Source organism: Myxocyprinus asiaticus, chromosome 44, assembly GCF_019703515.2.
Source record: "Myxocyprinus asiaticus isolate MX2 ecotype Aquarium Trade chromosome 44, UBuf_Myxa_2, whole genome shotgun sequence".
NCBI classification, from domain to species: domain Eukaryota; kingdom Metazoa; phylum Chordata; class Actinopteri; order Cypriniformes; family Catostomidae; genus Myxocyprinus; species Myxocyprinus asiaticus.
In genome coordinates this window covers 21,883,040-21,904,546 of record NC_059387.1, presented here as the reverse complement: position 1 = coordinate 21,904,546, position 21,507 = coordinate 21,883,040, and the positions used below count along the sequence as shown (strand labels likewise).

At 37.6% G+C, this 21,507-nt stretch overlaps 1 protein-coding gene across 6 annotated transcripts in view; it reads left to right on the top strand.

Annotated features, from left to right (window-relative positions):
• LOC127434415 (phospholipid-transporting ATPase IB-like) overlaps positions 1 to 21,507 on the top strand; it is a 74,469-nt gene that overhangs the window by 25,768 nt on the left and 27,194 nt on the right. For 4 of the 6 annotated variants that reach the window (XM_051687145.1, XM_051687144.1, XM_051687147.1 and 1 more), the window contains 22 exons: positions 1,010 to 1,109; positions 2,675 to 2,773; positions 2,883 to 2,928; positions 3,011 to 3,051; positions 3,334 to 3,407; positions 3,768 to 3,837; positions 3,928 to 4,055; positions 4,135 to 4,246; positions 5,574 to 5,742; positions 5,948 to 6,075; positions 6,399 to 6,476; positions 6,585 to 6,673; positions 6,823 to 6,867; positions 6,994 to 7,069; positions 7,178 to 7,283; positions 8,339 to 8,421; positions 8,508 to 8,557; positions 8,694 to 8,763; positions 8,969 to 9,053; positions 9,165 to 9,304; positions 12,662 to 12,800; positions 13,932 to 13,996. In XM_051687145.1, the coding sequence (XP_051543105.1) occupies positions 1,010 to 1,109; positions 2,675 to 2,773; positions 2,883 to 2,928; positions 3,011 to 3,051; positions 3,334 to 3,407; positions 3,768 to 3,837; positions 3,928 to 4,055; positions 4,135 to 4,246; positions 5,574 to 5,742; positions 5,948 to 6,075; positions 6,399 to 6,476; positions 6,585 to 6,673; positions 6,823 to 6,867; positions 6,994 to 7,069; positions 7,178 to 7,283; positions 8,339 to 8,421; positions 8,508 to 8,557; positions 8,694 to 8,763; positions 8,969 to 9,053; positions 9,165 to 9,304; positions 12,662 to 12,800; positions 13,932 to 13,996 (1,993 nt within the window). The remainder of the gene's footprint in view (positions 1 to 1,009; positions 1,110 to 2,674; positions 2,774 to 2,882; positions 2,929 to 3,010; positions 3,052 to 3,333; positions 3,408 to 3,767; positions 3,838 to 3,927; positions 4,056 to 4,134; positions 4,247 to 5,573; positions 5,743 to 5,947; positions 6,076 to 6,398; positions 6,477 to 6,584; positions 6,674 to 6,822; positions 6,868 to 6,993; positions 7,070 to 7,177; positions 7,284 to 8,338; positions 8,422 to 8,507; positions 8,558 to 8,693; positions 8,764 to 8,968; positions 9,054 to 9,164; positions 9,305 to 12,661; positions 12,801 to 13,931; positions 13,997 to 21,507) is intronic. The other 2 variants (XM_051687148.1, XM_051687149.1) reach the window with 2 other exon arrangements.

Sequence of the window (21,507 nt, the reverse complement as noted above, 5' to 3'; positions counted from 1 at the left end):
TGTGTGATTAGACCACTGAATGTTAATGAAGGGGATCGTATGAATGGTCTCAGGCGCTCTTTGATGTCAACGATAGCCCACCGTACTTCCAGGTCAGCTACTGAGCTGCTGTTTGAGGCCATAGTTTGGGTTGCAAGGAGTGTGTTAGGCTGTGAACTCGTTCCCAATGAACCCAGAAGGGTGTAATGTTTACAGAGAACACCAAAAACATACTTGTGCTCACAAGTACTGTATTGTTGCATAGAAACAGTACATTAAAGGGTTAGTTCACCAAAAAATAAAAATTCTGTCCATTTGCTCACCCATATGACATTTCAAAGCCATTTGTAATGTAAATGGTGACTGAGATTATCATTTTGCCTAACATCTCCTTTAGTGTTCCATTGAAGAAAGAAAGTCATACAGATGAGGATGAGTAAATAATGACAATTTCAATTTGTGGGTGAGCTATCCATATAATGCTGTGAAAGTCCTTGGAACGTGCCTACGCTTGGATTTATACAGTACATGCCTCCCATACGGATACAAACACACTCCCACACAAACAGATTCATACTGACACTTGTTTAGATTTAGATTGACAGTCTTGGGATGGAGACAAATGTGTAGTCCCTGAAGTTATTTTTAGTGTTTCTTCACAGCTATTTTAATGACTGCAAAACATTTACTGCTGCAATCAGCTATTCAAGAGCTACTTATAGTTTGATCAATACAGTTAATTGACTGACACGGAGAGAAACATCCATCGGAACAGCCCAGACACTCATTTTGGGATTGTTTATCTACATTTAAATGCATTAGCCAGTAATGTGTCAGGCATTGAAAGCAGGTGGGTGTTGGCAAAACACTTGCGAATGCTTTTTTCGCAAAACCTAAGTGGAGCCAATCCAAAATTAATGCTATAATGGTCCAGGATGTGTATATATAGACATTCTAAAAAAGTCAAAAGTGGGGTGAAAGATGACTTACTAAAGAGATATATCGTCAATTTCCCCTTTTACCTCTCTAGCACGGCTAAATACGGGATCCTTACCTTCTTGCCGCGCTTTCTGTATGAACAGATCAGACGAGCAGCTAATGCTTTCTTCCTCTTCATCGCTCTCATGCAGGTATGACACTTGTGGCACACACAAATACACTCGCACCTGTCCAAACTGTCTCTGTTTTGATCTCAAAGAACATTTATTACACATAGGTGCCACTTTTGAGCTGTTGCAATAGGATATCGGGGGAGCTGAACTGCTTGTACAGACTTTTCAGTCGTTTGCCAACATATCCATTCTTGAAATGGATGGATTCTGTTTGGAAGTGGTCCACTATGACACTTTCATCCACTTTGAGTCACTATACATTCTCAGTGTTGGATATTGATCTAACCTTTAGGCCGGTAACGCATCAAACAGAATACGAGCTAAATGGGTTAATCTCATGAAAACTGTCAAGAAATGTCTGGGCCATATTTCACTCCAAAATCAAAAGAAAGAAATAAGAAAATAAAGCCTATTATTTTAGACCGTTATGCATTATGACAGTTAAGTAAGGGATAATGTACAGTCAGCTAGTTATTATCGCAAAATAAGCCCCAACAGGGTGATCAGGACCCCGATGTGAATCGGAGCGGACTGTACATCATTCTGCTTGTTACATGGCTACTAACCAAATAAATAAATAAATGGACATGAAACATTGATTTGTGTTGAAATTATGTAATTATGTGTGAAGAAAGAAATTGCTGAACAGCTGAAATCCACCTCCAGTTTGCGTTGGTGTTCTATTGGTATTTATTTTGTAATAAATGACTATTTGACAGCTCCTTATCCAGCTCATTACAAGACTACTTGACAAATAAATAAATAAATGCACATGAAACATTGATTTTAGTTGAAATTATTTTATTAGCTTACTAGTAGAGATTACACAGTGATCCGAGAAGCAGGAAAGATGGCTCGCAATACCCGGATGAGCGGTATGATATGTGGATGTGCGGTTGTTCATCAGAAATATCAGACCACTAGATGGCACCACTGACCAATCAGAATAGAATATTCCAGAGAGCCATGTAATAAGCACATTTAAACATGCCTTCCCCAATTCTAAGTAGCTTATTGTAATGCAAAAATGGTCATATTAATAAAAATATATATTATTTAAATTGTAAAATACATTATTTGTTGTACTGTATTTATGCTGATTTTTAAAAACCATTGTCTCCAAATACAATTATTTTCGCTACTGTATTACAAAAATGAGAATTACAGAATTGATAATTACAGAAATGAAAATAAGATTTGTTTTGCTATACAGTTCTGAGAATTTGTAGGGGAAATGTTCTCAATTGTCATGACAATAACAATGCTAAAAATCTTAATGGTCCTAAAAACAGGTTTCATTTTATTTAAGAAAAATACAAGTTTCTGTGTTTTGATTTTAAGATAAAATATGACCTGGGCACTTCTTTGTGAGATTAACCCAAATAGCTCAAAAGTTTTTGCATCATGTTGTTTTGTTTTACTTATTTATTCAGGCATTCTCTTATACCTGTCTAATAGTTTTTTGTTTTTTTAATTAGAGATGCAGTTATCCATCAGCACTTGAAACATAAAGCACGTAATTTCAGCATCTGAGTAAAGCACTTGATTTTATGTAAGTGATCTGTGTACATTTTCAAATACAGCAAATCCCTGATGTCTCACCAACGGGTCGCTACACGACGCTGGTGCCGCTCATCTTTATTCTGACAGTGGCTGGGATCAAGGAGATCATTGAGGATTATGTGAGTATTCTGCTGAATGGTACACTGGATTGACTTTAAACACTATATACCACAGACTAGACTATGTTTTGCAAACACTTGATAAGTTTCACATATCTTGTTCTTACAGAAAAGACACAAAGCAGACAACACAGTGAACAAGAAGAAGACAACAGGTTGACTATTAGAATCATTTAGTATGCATGTAATTGTGTATGTTATGGGAAGAGTTTTTCTGACAATGTCATTATTTTCCAGTTCTGCGTAATGGAGCATGGCAGACCATAATCTGGAAGCAGGTAACCCTCACCTTCTCTCTCTTTCCATCTCTTCTTTCTTATCCCACTTCTCTTCGTTTTCAATCCTTTTTGTTCAATGACGCTTTCATTTCTGTCCTCATGCAAACTGTTTTTATTTTGGTAGCATCTGCTTATTTCAATTCACCTCTCCCCAATCTTTCTTTACATTTTCCTCTTGATTTTTGTTCATCCTCCTTTGTGTTGCAGCTCTTCTCTTTGTTTCATGCACTGTTGTCTCTCTCTCCTTTCTCATGCTGTTGCAATGCTGCACCTGTCCACTAGGTGGCAGTGGGAGATATAGTCAAGGTGACCAATGGGCAGCATCTCCCAGCTGACATGGTCATAGTGTCCTCCAGGTCAGCACCGCAGTGTGTGTTTGTGTTTGTTTATCTGTGGGGTTTGTTGTGTTGTGTGTGTGCTGTAGCTATATTTATACCTGTGTGAGATATGAGAAGTATGTTAAGTGTGGTTTTGGTGACGTTTCGGGGATTCTGTGGCTTTGTTCAGACAGGTGTACATACTGTATAACAGATATTGGTTACACTGCCAAAAACAAAGGAATCTGATTTCATCACTTGCTAAATGACATTGCGGGCAGTCAGTCCTAAAGAGCAGAATCGAATGCAGTGTGAACAAAGCCTAACATCAGTGTGAGTTTAATATTTATGATTGTGCGCTACAGTTGTGTTTTAATCAAACTGCTGTTGTTCTAACAGTGAACCTCAGGCCATGTGTTATACTGAAACATCCAACTTAGATGGAGAGACCAACCTGAAGATCCGACAGGTCAGCTGCATGTCGCAAAAGTGTTTCTTAATATGAACGTGTTTTTAGCTGTAAGTTTTGTTACAATATTGTGTGTATGTGTGTGTACAGGGTCTCTCTCTCACAGCAAGTATTCAGTCTTTGGAGGAACTGATGGCTTTATCTGGTCGACTAGAATGTGAGGGGCCAAACAGACACCTGTATGACTTCACTGGAACACTGCGCCTAGACAACCACAAGTACGTTAAACCACTAATAATGTCTCTGCACACATACACGTGTGCACACACACTGATAATTTGCTGTTTTATATTACAGCCCAGTTCCACTTGGGCCGGACCAGGTGCTGTTACGAGGCGCTCAGCTCAGGAACACGCAGTGGGTTGTTGGAATTGTAGTCTACACTGGACATGATTCCAAACTCATGCAAGTAAGTGTCGTCTAAAAAAAAAAACAAAGTGAAATTTTACCTTCGTTTGAAATTATATTCACCTGTAGACTTGTCAAATTTAAGGTTGTTGAAAGTACAACGGTATTACCATGTTTTTATGGACAGTTGTACCATCGTAATACCATGGTATTCTTTGAAATACCTTGGAGTACCATGTAAATACAATGTTTCATGAATATTCTAAGCATTCTGTATTATCATGGTATATATCAAGTAATTGCCATGGTATTACCATCAGATACCTTCACTGTACCAAGGTACTGCCACAATACTCAAAATCATAATCAGACCTTTGGTACATGAATTTAATGGTAAAACCATCTGAAATTCCTGAAACAGCACTATTTTATACCGCAATAGATTAAAACTAGGGCTGTCGATTTAACGCAATAATTTAGTGTGATTAATTATATAAAAAAAATAACACAATTAGTCATGCCCCCGACCGGTATGTAAATTCTGTAATAAGTAATGTTTCTACCATCAGAGCAATTCAAGCTTGATAAACCACATTGTTGCAGCAGGTGGCAGTCAGCTCTGGCTGTACAGGCTACATGCCTCATCAAACCAATGAGAGCAACAGGGAGGAAGGCTCAGCCTTCCACCGACAGATGTGCATTTGGGCTCAATAACCAAGCACAATAGAATGCCGGAATCTCGAAATGCGTTTTTGTAAAGTTTCAGACTATGTTTCTTGTGACACAGCATCCCAAAAACACAGCGCTCATGACTAGAGATGCTGAAAACTAGTGAGATGCAACACAACCAAAGTGCGATGTTCCAAAGGCATCCGTCAGACACACGATTACATAGACCAACAATCAAAAATAGTGCAGACAGAAAAAGGCCAATATTTGGGTTGTTTAATCATATGGAAATAAAAATAATAATATTTGGACTTTTAAAACCATTTTTTGTATTGTCTAAATGCTTTACTTGCCTGTTGCCACAATATGGTGTAATGCATTAGAATGATCTGAATTATAATATTTATTTATTTATAATTATGATATTGTAAATTACCTTTATTTGGGGGCCTTCTTAGTAAATATTTAGATGTAATTAATTTGATTAATTAATCGGCACATCATGTAATGAATTTGATAAAAAACTTTACTTGATTGACAGCCTTATTAAAACATTAGTACATAGTCCTATACAGTACATGTAAATAGTCATATGTATCTGTGTGTATACTGTATATAAACATGTTGCATTTGTTGTTACACTTTCTCTTATGACCTGTTATTTTCATAAGGGTCACAAGCATAATATGAGCATTAAATATAATATCTCTATTCTGTAGAATTCCACTAAAGCTCCACTGAAACGCTCCAATGTTGAACGTGTGACAAACATGCAGATTCTCGTTCTGTTCTGCATTCTTTTGGTCATGGCTTTGGTCAGCTCCATTGGTGCCGCCATATGGAATAAAGAGCACACAGATGAGGCTTGCTGGTACCTTTCCCGTGCAGGTATACACATGCAAACAAACACTCACTTGCCTCTGCTTTTCCTTTTCACACCTTGTAGATGTGTGTTAGATGTTGTATTTGTGAGCATCTTTTCAGTTTTTAGCAAAGGTGAACTAAACAACAGATATGTTGATATATTTGCATTTGTTATCTTTTTTAAGTTTTCTGGTTGTATTTATATATGTGTGTGTGTCTGTGTGTGTAGGTGACATCTCCCTGAACTTCTGGTACAATCTGCTGACATTCATCATCCTCTATAATAACCTGATCCCCATAAGTCTACTGGTCACACTGGAAGTGGTTAAATTTACACAGGCTCTCTTTATCAACTGGGTAAGACTGATGCTTAATGTGTGTATATTTAGCTATAGTTTGGGGACTTTTGTCTCCAAAAGTGCACTAAACCTAAAAAAAATCTCTCATTTGGGACATTCAGGGCATCCTCAATTGGAAACCCGATTTATATTACTGTAAATAATGTTTTTTTATTATTTATAAATAAGCATTATTAGCATTAAGCATTATTATTTTAGCATTATCTAAAAGCAGTAGAAGTCTGTGGTATGTAGATAACTAAGTAATGATGTACAGTATGTGTATGAGAGGTAATGTGCGGTGAACAACAAATGCTTTTTGTCTTCCATGTGTGTTTGCAGGATGTTGAGATGTATTACTCTGAGACAGATACGCCTGCAATGGCACGAACGTCTAATCTGAATGAAGAACTTGGCCAAGTAAGGAAAACCTACCATTAACATTTTTCTATCTTACTAATGTTTATTTCTCAGTTGCAATACTCTCACAATTCTCTCTCAGTCTCTTCCTCTCTATGTTTTTCTCAGGTGAAATATCTATTTTCAGACAAGACCGGCACACTCACCTGCAACATCATGCATTTTAAGAAGTGCACAATAGCTGGAATTACATATGGGTAATTATAGTGTTCAATTGCTTTCATAAATCAATGAACGTGCATTATCTGTGTGCTCTGCATGGTTCTGACTCTATTAGCATGCATTGATCTGTTGCTTTTTGTTGATATTTGTGTGTGTGGCCACTGATCTATAACTCTGTCTCCAGGCACTTCCCAGACCAGGACAGCGATCGATCCATGGAGGACTTCAGGTCAGATACAGCTGATTCTATCTCAGTCCTGTAATTTAACAAATGCTTCTCAAATCTAAGAGTATATTGTGTGTCATTATATTATATTATATGTTATATCTCATTTTTATATTTCACTTTTTTCAGTCAGCTTCCCTCTACAAGTCATAATTCAACAGAGTTTGATGATCCAGCTCTTATTCAGAACATTGAGAAGAACCATGTGAGTTTTTAAAGCAGTTCTCTATTGTATCTTAGATTTTAAAATGAAACATTTCTATGTATTATGAGTGTTTATAGTGAGAATTTGTCCTTCGTTCTTTCTTTATAGCCCACTTCCCCTCAGATTTGTGAGTTTTTAACCATGATGGCTGTTTGTCATACTGTTGTTCCTGAGCGAGAAGAAAACCAAATTATCTTCCAGGCCTCCTCACCAGGTTTCACAACTTTCTTCTCATGACCTATTTGCTTGTGAATCAAACTGAAGGTGCAGCTTTAAATATTTATAAGTTAACAACCATTTAATTGTCAAACCTTTAAAGGTGCACTCAGTAACTTTTTTGTTTGTGTCATCTTGGACTTACACTGACACCTAGCGGCTTGGATGCAGCATCATTTAAAATCAATAGTTTTCAGTTTCAGATGCCATTGTAGAAATTTAGTATTCACAGTCAGCAATGATTACTTTAATCAATGAGTGAAAGGGTTAAATAACAGGATGGTTACTGAGATTAAGCGAGAAGTACACAACTGGTCATGTGATTCTAACATGGCAGCCCCCATGTGTGGACCCTCTCCATGTAGAATAAAACAGCTTTATAAGGTTACTGATATGACTGGAGTCTTCATTTTAATGTGAGTGGTCATATATTGCAAAATTCATGTCTTTAGAAGTAAAACTTTTTTAATGAGGAAAAAATTACAGATTGCTTCTTTAATTATCAGACACCATGAATTCAAAATTGGGGGGTTTGTGACTTTTAGTCTATTAGATTTTGAGGCTATTGCCATCTATATGTAAGTGTACTCATAAAATGTGACTAACTTTTAGCAGTTATATGCATTTAACATTGTTTCTCTTGTAAAAAAAAAAAAAAAAAAAAAAAAAAAAAGCACCAAACATATTGATGACTCATCTTGTACATTAGATATTTTTGTCCAATAAAATGATCTCTAGAATGAGAATGTCCCCTCCCCCTATATTATTAATACTACCTGCCTCTAACTAGTAATTGCAAGTTGCAAAGTATGGTTTTGTCGATTTGTGACATTAACTAAGGCTATTGGCTATTTTCAGAAAGGAAAAACTTTTTGATATGTCCCAAATTTTCACTGGAAGAAAATTGTTTGTCAAACCTTATCATGGGATCTTTAAGACTTTATAAAAGACTTTATTAAGACTTGTGTTTTGTCATTTTCACTCAGTATTCAACTTGAATCATGTGCCACAGTGCATATTACTACAAGTATTAATAAAAATCTGTGTTCTCAGATGAAGGAGCGCTGGTTAAAGGTGCCAAAAGCCTGGGTTTTGTTTTTACTGCAAGAACACCCCATTCAGTCATCATAGAGGCGGTTAGTGTGTTTTCATCATTAATAATCAACCAAAGCTCTGAAGGTTTCATTGTTTAATGTGTACATTTCTTGTGTCTGTTCCTCAGAGAGGAAAAGAACAGTCTTATGAGCTGCTTAATGTTCTAGAATTTTCCAGGTAGGCATCAGCTTTTAAGTCTCACAATGTAACATGCACACCCCACCCATGAGAAGGAGTTCACATATAACACATGCAAACTAAAGGTCTATAATATAACAAGCTGGGAGTTCACTTTGTTTCAAATTTTTCGCAGCAACCGCAAACGGATGTCAGTAATTGTCAGAACACCTACAGGCAAACTGCGACTGTACTGCAAGGGAGCAGTGAGTGTTTCATAAACACACACACACACATACACACACTAATAATTAAAGCAAAGACAGAAATAGGCACGATAAACAGTGCATACACATCTTAGGACTTTCCCATAATTTTTTATGCCTTGTGATGTTATTTCTTATACTAGAGATGCCATGACAAATGGTTACGACTATATGGCAATTTGATGATGTCATGCATGTATTATAGGATAATGTGATATTTGAGCGTCTGCATGAGGCATCGCAGTATAAAGACCTGACTGTGGTCCACCTGGAGCAGTTTGCCACAGAAGGTGAAGAGTTCCTCAAAATTTGTCATTTGTTTGAAGGGTTTTTATGGGGGTTTTTTCCCCTCCCCTACTTCCTGGATTTACATGTATTTTTGTATGTTTGTGCATGTGTAGGGCTGAGGACGCTCTGTTTTGCATATGTGGATCTAGAGGAGGGGGCGTATCAGGAGTGGCTGAGAGAGTACAACCGTGTTAGCACAGTGATAAAGGACAGAGCTCAGAAACTGGAGGAATGCTACGAACTCATAGAGAAGGTACTTGACCCTATAAAGCCGTGCGTATTATATTTGATACATGATTTTCTGAAGCCTCGAAATTATAAATACTTTGCTGAGCTACCTATTGTATGCAATGTACTAGATGTCTACTGCCTCCTGGTGAAGGTTTGTGTTCTTTTCTTGGAGTAATACACCTTCCTATTGTGAAGCACATGTCTTTTTGCTGTGAAATCTTTGCTGATTTTGATAAAGTAAAAGTGACCATAACGTTTATATCGTTACTGCTATTTCAAAATGAGTATTTGCTGAATTGAAGCAACTTGTGCTTGGTTAAAATTATGTACATTATTTTATAGAAAAATCACGTTGAAATGGGTGAATCAAATATGATACAACAGGCTTTTAAAGTATAACTCTCAATCGTCATTCCATTCCATTCATCATGTCCACCACAATAAAAAACACAGAGCTTCAAAAATACTGAAAAATAATTTTTATTAGATATATTTAATGTGGGAACTGATATTTATATGTATTTTTATATACTGTATGTAGCCTGCTCTGTCATTATAAATATGTAATTGTTTTACATTAAAAGCTATTATAAAGGCATCTTACTATAACCCAGCAAAGAAATCAAATACAATTTCATATTTTTTTAAATGTAAATATTGTGTTTGGTACATAAAAAAATTTTAATAAATTACATATAACTCTCTCTCTGTTAATAACTTAATTACAATTCAGCACATCAAATCAAATATGAATAATCTATCTCTCTCTCTCTCTCTCTCTCTATATATATATACTGTATATATATACATTGTAGTGTATATACATATATACAGTGTATATATATATATATATATATATATATATATATATATATATATATATATATATATACAGTATATCTATCTATCTATCTATATATATATATAGAGAGAGAGAGAGAGAGAGAGAGATTATTCATATTTGATTTTATGTGCTGAATTGTAATGCCATACATTTATATACACCAAGGAGAGAAAGCTGTCATGACCAAACTTCCAAACATTTGATATCTCTAAAAAGCCTAGGGAGTCCTCTTAAAGATCGCCCAAGATTTACTACTATGGCATGTATCGGATAAGAGGAACTTAAAAAACAAAAGTCCTATATATGTTTGGTCTCAGGAGGATAAAGACCTTTAAAGCTTTATAAAAATAATAAAACAATTATTATTTCATGTCAGGATTTTTATAGGCTACATGCATCACTATCTAACAGTTATTATATTTGAACAAGGGCCAATAAAGTATGTAATAAGCACTTTACACTGCTGAAGCAGACCATCTGATGCATATTACACACAAAAATGGTAAGAACTGGCTGAAATCGGCAGTTCCAACTTGACTGGCCGGCTGCTACGCAATGTTTCGAAGGAACATCATTAGATTTGCCACTTTTATGAGGTTTGTGGCATTGAATTTTTGAAATCTTTGAATGCCTAAATAGTAAACAATAAACTATTCCACTTGGTTCTCAGTTATATCCAATTTCAATTGGTGCTGCTTTACCAGAATAAGCTGTAATGTGCCATACTTCTTGCCAATAGACAAACATATTGCTACACAAGAGTCAAGACTAGGGTCTCTTGTCTGAGGCAATGCCCCTGCTGCAATGCTCTGATTGTACAAAAGGTGGCATTGTATCATTACATTTTAAGCAGGCAGCTCATACTGGTATTGTGCAGAAGGTGGCTCTGTTATTCTCAAGCCATAAACTCTCCCATCAGACCGGAATACACAGTACTGTGCTCCATTCCCACTTACTGGCTACAAACGCACTGATCAGAGATCTGAGCCCCAGGACACAGACACTGTTATATGGAGCAGTGAAAATTGAGTTTGTAGGGTTTTGTGTGTGTTTCAGGGCTCTGGCCCAGATTAGTAGTTTGAGGAGGGGTTGGTATACCACAGCGAGGATAATTATCTTCACTAGTCTGCCAAGAGCCTCATAAAATCAGAGTCAACATCACTACTGTGTTACCACTGCTAACACACATAAATACACACACACACACACACAAACACACACACAACTTTCCAAATATCGCCCCTTATACACATACTGACGCTTGGGGAAAAAGAGAAATTTTTGGAGAGAGTGGGAAAAGAAATGTTGAAGTGAATGATGGAGTGGGAGATTATGGAGAGGAGAGATGAAGGATGGGCTAGTTTGTCATACTTATTTGGTTTCATAATAGTTTTGTTTCAGGTCGTCAGTTGCCTTAATGTGGTTACTGAGTTTCCGTATCCTTGCGTGTGTGGCTGCTTTAGTTTTGCTTGCTAAGACAAGCATCACTATTATCATTGCTCATAATTAGAGGCAGGGATTTGAACAAATCCCTAACCCAAAGTAGTAAAGGAATATATCGCCAAAAATGCATATTCTGTTATTATTTACTCACATTCATTTTGTTCCAAACCCATATAACTTATTCCGTGGAACACAAAAGTTCATTTAAAAAGTCTTCACAGGGTTTATTTGCCATACTGTAATTGTATAGTGACTAAAGTGCTTAAAACAAATATGGCGGCTACGTCGATATTTTGAAAGCTGTCACATCTTGTAACCAAACATGCATGTTGATGTCATGACCTTTGGTCACGAAACCTGATGTGAACCAATGAGGTTTCATGTTATCAACATAGCTGCCATATTTGATTTAAGCAATTTATTAAAATGACTTTTCAGAGTGAATAATGACTTAAATTCTGTTCGGTTCATTGCACAAAGAAAGTGATAGTATCACATCAGTAGACTTGGAATGTAATGCATGATGAGTCGTGTCTATGACTTTTGCTGTAGCTTATTTGGTGTTTTTCTGTACTATTTCAAGCTTGACAGACCAGAGTCACTATTCACTTACAAGTAAACCCTGCAAAGACTTTCTAAAAATGTACATTTTGAGTTCCGTTGAAGAAAGTCATATGAATTTGGATTGACATTAGGGTAAATTAAGTCAATACTAAAAGGGTGTTCATTTTTGGGTGAACTATTCTATTAGAATTCAACACGTAACTCATTTTGCATCATTTGTGCTATAGACATGAATGATACTTCAAATAATGCAGCTTATTGAGGAGAAGGACAGAATTTTCTGTCTCTTTTGAATTGGGCAAATAGGCAACCACCTAGCAACACCGTAGCAACCATTTGGAACACCATAGAAAGCACATAGCAATGCACTAAAAACATTCACAACACCTTTATAATCACATTGCAATGCCCTGTCAACCACCCATAACACCATAGCACCATGGCTGTGAGTTCACACTCATATTTTCTTTAGAAAATGTTCAATGCCCCCTCTTTATACAGTCTGTCATCTGTGTTTCTCACACACAGAACCTGCTGTTGTTGGGTGCAACTGCAATAGAAGATCGCCTGCAAGCAGGAGTCCCAGAAACCATTGCAACACTCATGAAAGCTGACATCAAGATCTGGGTTCTAACCGGAGACAAGCAGGAGACAGCCATCAACATTGGTGTGTGTTTGTCATAAATGGATATATACTACACAAACATGCACGAGTAGATCATTAAAGCAGCAGCGTGTAATTTCTGTGCTACTCTAGCAGCACCAAATGGAAAAACAAAAATAATGTTTAAAAACGGGTTTCCCCAAACACTCTCCCTTTCTTCAATTGGTCAACAAGCAGATAGTCCTACCCAAAAGTTATGCCACTGGTGTCAGGATGCTCAAACAAGCAGATCAATGTTTTAATAATGACACAAAGTATTAACACTTTCCAGAGAAATCAGTCTATGAATGGCTTACGTATATTTGTCTCTGCACATCAATGATGTGTTCCATTCAACTCGGAAAGTTTAAATATTCAACTTCCTCCTTGGAAAAGTGCAATTAAACACTACTTGAAGTCAGAAATCCAACTTGGAAATTTGCGCTGCAGTCTGCAAGTCCCCAAATTTTGGGTGTATAATGTTACGTGAACACGGTGGCGCACAGGACTTGCACAGAACAAAAACAAATGCATCAATGAGTTAAAGTTCTTATGAAAAAGAAAAAAAAACAGTAAATGAGCTTTTACACCTGCTAAACAAATGCTAGCACTGCATAACATAGTTTATCCTCTGCAATTTGGTTTGGTTAGCGTTGCATTTCGTTCCTTGTACGTCATCTTCCGAGTGTCGGGCAACTGAACACCTTCGTGATCGGACGTGGGAAATATCAAGTAGGAATCTCACACATCCGACTTTGAATGGAACGCAGCATAAGCTGAAAAAAGAGAAAGTATTTTAACATCGAAAAAATGACCAAAAGCAGCTTGAAAGTAGCCTGAATCCAGACAAGGACGTACAATACGACAACGCAATATTAAATAAACACTGATTGAAAACACACAATCAGAATCCCAGATTAATAGAGAGCACAGATGACGAGGAAGAACAGACAGATATGCAGTCAGACGGGCGCTGCAAACAGACAGCTCAAAATAAAGTGGGTGTGAGTGGAGATAAAACAGTGGACAGCAGAGCACAGCTCGGTAGACAAGGATTAGTGGGTAATGACAGATATACAATGAGGTTAAGTTGTTGGGGCGTGTATGTGTGGCATTGTGTAACACCTCTTCTGTAACTGTCTCTCTGTGTCTCAGGTTACTCCTGTAGGCTGGTGTCACATGGCATGTCCCTCATAATCGTCAATGAAGATTCCCTGGATGTGAGTACATGTTGTGGATATATACAGTGTGTGTGTGTGTGCGTGTGTTGGTTAACATTCTCATGATGTCTCTGGAGGAATTTGGGTGTCGTCAGGTGCGGAAAGTGTGTGCTTTGTTCATGCACAGGTTAAGATAATTAAGGTGTCTGGTGTCATCATTGAGGGCATGATGAAAGCCGTAATGGATCATATGGACATGCACTCATTATGACTTAAAAGCTTGAGAGGGACACATGAAAAACTGAACATGCGCACATATACACTAGGGCTGGGTGATACAGTTAAAACATTTATTTTGGTGGGGGGGGCCTGGGAAGCTCAGCGGGTATTGACGCTGACTACCACCCATGGAGTCGTTAGTTCGAATCCAGGGCATGCTGAGTGACTCCAGCCAGGTCTCCTAAGCAACCAAATTGGCCCGGTTGCTAGGGAGGGTAGAGTCACATGGGGTAACCTCCTCGTGGTCGCTATAATGTGGTTCTCGCTCTCGGTGGGGCACGTGGTGAGTTGTGCGTGTATGCTGCGGAGAATAGCGTGAAGCCTCCACACACACTATGGCTCCACGGTAACGTGCTCAACAAACCATGTGATAAGATGCGCGGATTGACGGTCTCAGACGCGGAGGCAACTGAGATTCGTCCTCTGCCACCCGGATTGAGGCAAGTCCCTACGCCACCACGAGGACTTAGAGCGCATTGGGAATTGGGCATTCCAAATTGGGGAGAAAAGGGGAGACATTTTTTTTCTTTTGGTTATGTATTTCTTTTGGTTGGTGATTTTTTTTTTTTTTTTTTTTTTTACTGTGTACATAGTTAATAAACAGTAACATTAACACTACCTACATATAATTCTGCTACATTGTGCTACATCAATCGTAGAATCCGTTTTATTCAATTAACTTGAGCAGTTTTAACTGAATCATGGAAATGAATCGAACTTACCAACTCAAATGCCATTTTTGCCAATGAAGTTTAAATCAGAGTGAGCAAAACAAATTGACCACATTCTTTGGGGGAAAAAAGGTTTTCGCTTGGTGTGAAGGAGTCCAAAGGGATGTGCTTTTTTCATTTTAATGTGAAAATTAATGCTCAGTGTGAATAGACCTTTACTTGCACCACAACACAGTACTTACGGTCGAAATAGACGATGATAATAAATGAGAGTGTATGTGCAGTTTCTCTTCTGCCTCTAATGGGCAGCCATTTGCGGTAAATTATATTGTAGTTTTGAAAATTGTCCAACCACATTATGGGATTAATTTAGTGAGTGTTTAATGACCTTTTACTTTACTCAATTTTATGTAGTTAGCACAAGGCCGATGTTTTAAGGAGGTTGGCCATGCTGGTCGTAGTTAAAATCCCTGAAAGAATTCTTATCTTACAGAGCACTTAAAATAACCCACAATACCTTTGGCACTGCAGTGATATGTGTGTGTGTGTGTGTGTGTGTGTGTGTGTGTGTGTGTGTGTGGATGTATACGAGAGTGTAGAATGTGTGTGTGTGTATGAGTGAGAGTGTGTATTGTGTGTGGCAGCTGCTGAACCCACAGTTGGGCCAACATATCACAGTCTTTCGTGTCTTCCACCTCATGACTCTATCTCTTTCTCTCTCTGTCATTTATATAATGGAAAAATTAGTTCGTCATTGTTGATGGTGTGGTTGGTAGATTTTCTCTCCATCTCTGCTGTCAGGCATCTCCTCCCATGTCTTTCAACAGCTTCCAAATTTACAGGAACCGTGTGTGCATTAGAGTGTGTTCAAGAGCAAGTGTGTGTGTCAAGCGAGGAGTAACACGATCTCATTTTGGCGCTCCATCTCGTCAAAACAAATTCTGGCAGCAAAGCCTCCTGGGTAAACATGATGGCTTTTGACTCTGTGACAAGTTCCATCTGTCACTCTGCTGTGACACACACACACACACACACACACACGCACACACACACACACACACACACACACACACACGGTCCCATTCAGATAGCTGGTGTCCTTGTGATACACACAGAGTTATTCTTTTCCAAACATTTTCTTTCCCTTCTTCCTTTGTCACACATATTCTTTCCATGGCCCACACATATTCCCTATTACTTTGCCAGACACACACACACACACACACACACACACACACACACACACAGAGTGGGTGTCTCAGACTCCCTGATCTGTGTGATAGGCTGAGTTCCACATTTCATCAGTCACACCAACAATCCCCTCTGGTGTCACACTGCCAGCATTACACGACTTACACAAACACGCTCACTGTACTCGCCATTAATCATACACACAGAGTTGTGCTCCTCTTTGCTGTTCCCTCTTTGTAGAACAAATACTATGCAAAACTTACAGTATTCACACAGCTTCCTCATGATGCCAGCTTCACAAAATTATGGAAAATTATGTTTTCCATAATTTTAAAGGTGGGTCTACCAAATGGACAATGACCCCAAGCATACCTCCAAAGTTGTGGCAAAATGGCTTAAGGACAACAAAGTTAAGGTATTGGAGCGGCCATCACAAAGCCCTGACCTCAATCCAACAAGGTTACTCAACCAACGCTGTGAGTTGGGGACGGGGCTATCTCTTTGTTTGACCAACAGCAGACGGGGGTGTATTCAGAAATCTGTTTTGAAAACAAAGTTTATTTTTGTTATTCTATTTGGTGGCGCTAGTGTCGCAGGAATTACATACTTAAGCTTTAATGAGCTTTTTTTTTGGCCAGTACCCTTCTTAAAGAGAAGGGCATCTTTAGAGTAATTTCATGATCCTTCAGGGCTGCATAACTAATCTAAAAGACATCAAAATCGCTGTGTTGTCATATGTGATAAGACTGCGATTTAGTTAAATTATTACACTGTCTTTGTGTGCTTCAGAGTGAATGGGTGACGCACAATTCTGTGCGCGCTGGGCTCATGATACGCTGTTTTCAGAGGTCTTAGAGCGGTTTGCATGCAGTGTGAAAGCAAAGTGCTGCAGGTTCACACATTCGCACAATTCCAAATTTGTTACTGCTATAAATTATTGTACAAATCTACAATTGTATCACAGTGTCACAAATGAGCAGGTGACAGCGCTTTACTTGATTTGTAATGAGGAAGAATTTAAACTCTACTCAGTTTTCTCCCAAAATAAAAGCTAAAGGTGAAGAAATGTATTACTCTTGCATTAAACAAATATAATCCTCAAAATAATAATAATAACGTTTCAGTATTATATAATAATAATAAACTTGACTGGGTCCAACAATAATAATTCAGTATTATAATAATGTTTGACTGGGTTCCAAAAAATTTGTGAAGTTATAATTTTTGCACACCTTGTTCATTCACAAAAATTTTGCGGTCTGGTATATACAGCTGACTGTACATTTATCTCTTACTACTAGAATATAAACCATGATCCTGTCCTGTGTGTGTGTGTGTGTGTGTGTGTGTGTATGTGTGAGAGAGAGAGAGAGAGAGAGAGAGAGACCTCACTGCATTGTGTTGCTTAGTGCATGCAACACTGCTATTGAATAGATAAGATGACCTGTCATATGTCACAGCAGTTAGCCTTAACGTCTTACTTACTTGTGTATGTGATTTCTCTATGAATGGAGAATGTGATCTGTCACACCAAAGGGGCCATTCTCCTCTATTCTAAATATAATGTGATAAGATCCCTTTCGCTGGAACCTGAGAACACAACAAAGCTACAATGTGTGTGTGTGTGTGTGTGTGTGTGTGTACATACTGAAGTGTTTTCTATATACAGTATTTATGTGGGTTTGTGAGAACATGTACTTTATTCAGTTCCCAGCTCAAAGACGTACAGAAAATAACATTTTTCTTGGATCATGAAATACATTCACTACTGACATCTGTCATAGAGGGACAAAGTAAAAATATCTACAAATTATCTGAAATTAGTTTTACAATTTTCTTACACTGTTTCACATCATAAATCATCATATATAACATTTGCCTCAAATTTCTGTAGGTTTCTTTACCATTGTTTTTCCCAGTGGTGTTCATGTGAGCTCTGCCACACATCCTGATGTAAAATCATCAGTTTAAAACCTCGAAAAGTTATTTTTTAACTCTTAAAGATTAGTTTAGTAATGATTTTTAACCATTTAAGGAAATAAATATACAGTGGCATGCAAAAGTTTGGGCACCCCTGATTTTTGTTGCTTTGAATAGCTAAGCGAGCAAAAGATGGCCTGATTTCCAAAAGGCTTAAATTTAAAGATGACACATTTCTTTCATCTTTTACAGTTTTAAAATAACAAAAAAGGAAAAGGGCCCAAAGCAAAAGTTTGGGCACCCTGCATGGTCAGTATTTAGTAACACCCCCTGGCAAGTATCATAGCTTGCAAAAGCATTCTGTAGCCAGCTAAGTGTCTTTCAATTTTTGTTTGGGGGATTTTCGCCCATTCTTCCTTGCAAAAGGCTTCTAGTACTGTGAGATTCTTGGGCTTTCTTGCATGCACTGCTCTTTTGAGGTCTATCCACAGATTTTCGATGATGTTTAGGTTGGAGGACTGTGAGGGCCATGGCAAAACCTTCAGCTTGCGCCTCTTGAGGTAGTCCATTGTGGATTTTGAGGTGTGTTTAGGATCATTATCCTGTTGTAGAAGCAATCCTCTTTTCATCTAAAGCTTTTTTACAGATGGTGTGATGTTTGCTTCCAGAATTTGCTGGTATTTAATTTAATCCATTCTTTCCTCTACCAGTGAAATGTTCCCCTGTGCCACTGGCACCAACACAAGCCCAAAGCATGATCGATCCACCCCTGTGTTTAACAGTTGGAGAGGTGTTCTTTACATGAAATTCTGCACCCTTTTTTCTCCAAACATACCTTTGCTCATTGTGGCCAAAAAGTTATATTTTAACTTCATCAGTCCACAGGACTTGTTTCCAAAATGCATCAGGCTTGTTTAGATGTTAATTTGCAAACTTCTGACACTGAAATTTGTGGTGAGAATGCAGGAAAGGTTTTCTTCTCATGACTTTTCCATGAAGGTCATATTTGTGCAGGTGTCGCTGCAAAGTAGAACAGTGCACCACTACTCCAGAGTCTGCTAAATCTTCCTTAAGGTCTTTTGCAGTCAAACAGGGGTTTACAAGTATTCCTACAAGGAATTCTCTCTGAAAGTTTTCTTGGTCTTCCAGACCTCAACTTGAACTCCACCGTTCCTGTTAACTGCCATTTCTTAATTACATTACATATAAAGCTTTGAAATTTACATCACCTGGCCTTTCCAAATGATGATTGTGAACAAGCCATAGCCCTAATAAGCTAATTAAGGTCTGAGACCTTGGTAAAAGTTATCTGAGAGCTCAAATCTCTTGGGGTGCCCAGACTTTTGCATGGTGCTCCTTTCTTTTTTTTCACTTTAATATTGTACAAAATAAAAATAATACACTTATATTGCTTAAAATGTTGAAAATAATTTTTCATCTTTAACTTTATGCCTTTTGGAGATCAGTTCATCTTCTACTCACTTAACTATTCACAGCAGTAGAAATTTTTACCAGGGGTGCCCAAACTTTTCCAGCACACTTCACCCTATATTATAAAATTTGAAACATTTACAATCTACCTTAATTAAACATGAAAATGCCACTAGAGGTAACACAAGACTGCCCTGAGAAATTTAATGATGTTAGACATTTTAAATTAAACCAGAAAACGCTTTAGCTTTGGCAGCCATTAAATACTAAAATACTAGAAAACAGAGAAAATGACAACTAAACTAAAACTAACTGACAAAGTGTGAAAACTAAACCAAATTGAAATGACATATTGAATATAAAATTAAAACTAAATTAAAAATCCCAAACTGTAATAACCCTGCTTAAATCACGCCTTCAGTTTGTATTATTGCAAAGAGAATTCTGTATTCAGTGTGTGGTTGACTGGTGGAATTGATATGTGGTGACTTGGCAGTTCTCAAGGACACTGTATTGGCAGCCATAAAAGCGAGAGAGGTTTGACTGGTACGTTCTTCTAGGTTATTAGCACCTCTGTGTTGGGTTTTTAGGATGTATACTGCAACGTTAAGCTAATTGCTCAAACCGAATCCAATATTTGCATACCATCCTGCCTAGTAAGTCGCCTTCATCTTGTCGCTTTTTTTAAGGAATGATGTAGTTACTGAATCCCTTGCTGCCTTAGATATCCTACAATCCTGTGTCTGCAGTTCGGCAGGTTGTTGGAAAAAAAAGGCATCTGAAGGAGCGATTTGAAGGAATTTATTTATAAATGTCTTAGTTTTATTAAATGACTTAATTTCTAATAGAACTACTTCTAATATATCTAAATATTTGCTTGGCTATCTCTAAAGCTTTGTTTTAGATCATTACACATGACTTTAAGGTGCATTGAAAGCTTACTAGAGCCCGACCGATATGGGATTTTTGAGACCAATACTGATTTTAGAGGGGGAAAATTCACAGATTACTGATATGGTGGCCGATATAGCTAATTTTTGAGCTTTCACATAGACCTTTTCTATGTGGATTGTGCACGGATTTTGCACCGATATGACTATGCAGAGGTACTCAGAAGTCTGCTTTCTTAAACAAATATTTTTATCAAAGAATATTTGACATTATTATTATACACTGTCAACAAATTCTAGAAATGAACACTGAGAAAATAAAGAATAAATAAAAATACAATAAATAGCTAAATAAACATCAGTACTGTATGTTCAGAATCAGTCAGTTGCTGCCCATTTAAATAAAGAATAAATAAAAATACAATAAATAGCTAAATAAACATCAGTACTGTTTAGTATCAGTCAGTTGCTGACCATTTAAATAAAGAATAAATAAAAATACAATAAATAGCTAAATAAACATCAGTAGTACTGTTTAGTATCAGTCAAATGCTGACTGTTCTAATACTGCCAATTAGGGACCGAGGCATTTACACCTGCCAAGTCAAGAGATAAACAGCGGTGTTACATTTTGTAAATGTAACGACTGGAATTGTTTGGCTGAAGGGGGTACCAAACTGCGAATCCTGAACAAAACAGTTTACAAATTAGCTTCCACTCAGCTGACATGCAATGAAAATAGCTACGTGGTTAGCTAGTTAGCTATAAGCTTGTTGTCACGGAGAGCAAAAGATGGACTTTATTTACTTTCCAGCATTGCGTCTCACCAACTAGGTAACAACGTAGCGTGAAATCAACACTCAACAGACACAATCCACCACCGCACTGTTGTCTGCTGAGCTGCAAAAAGATGCTCTGACAAACTATATCTGGCTAACATAGCAAACAGATGTGATAAACATGAGTGACATGGTTGTCAGGGACAGGGATAACGTTATATATTAGTTATATTGAAAAGGGAAAATGATGGGGTCATTGTTTATTAACTTTCCAGTATGTATTTTACAAACTAGTTAGCAACTTACCGTGAAGACACCGCTTAACTCCGCACTGTCTGCAGAACCACCATTAGCAGAACCACCATCAGCTCAGCTCTGTAAACATTGGAGTCGGAGCGCGCTCTGCTGGA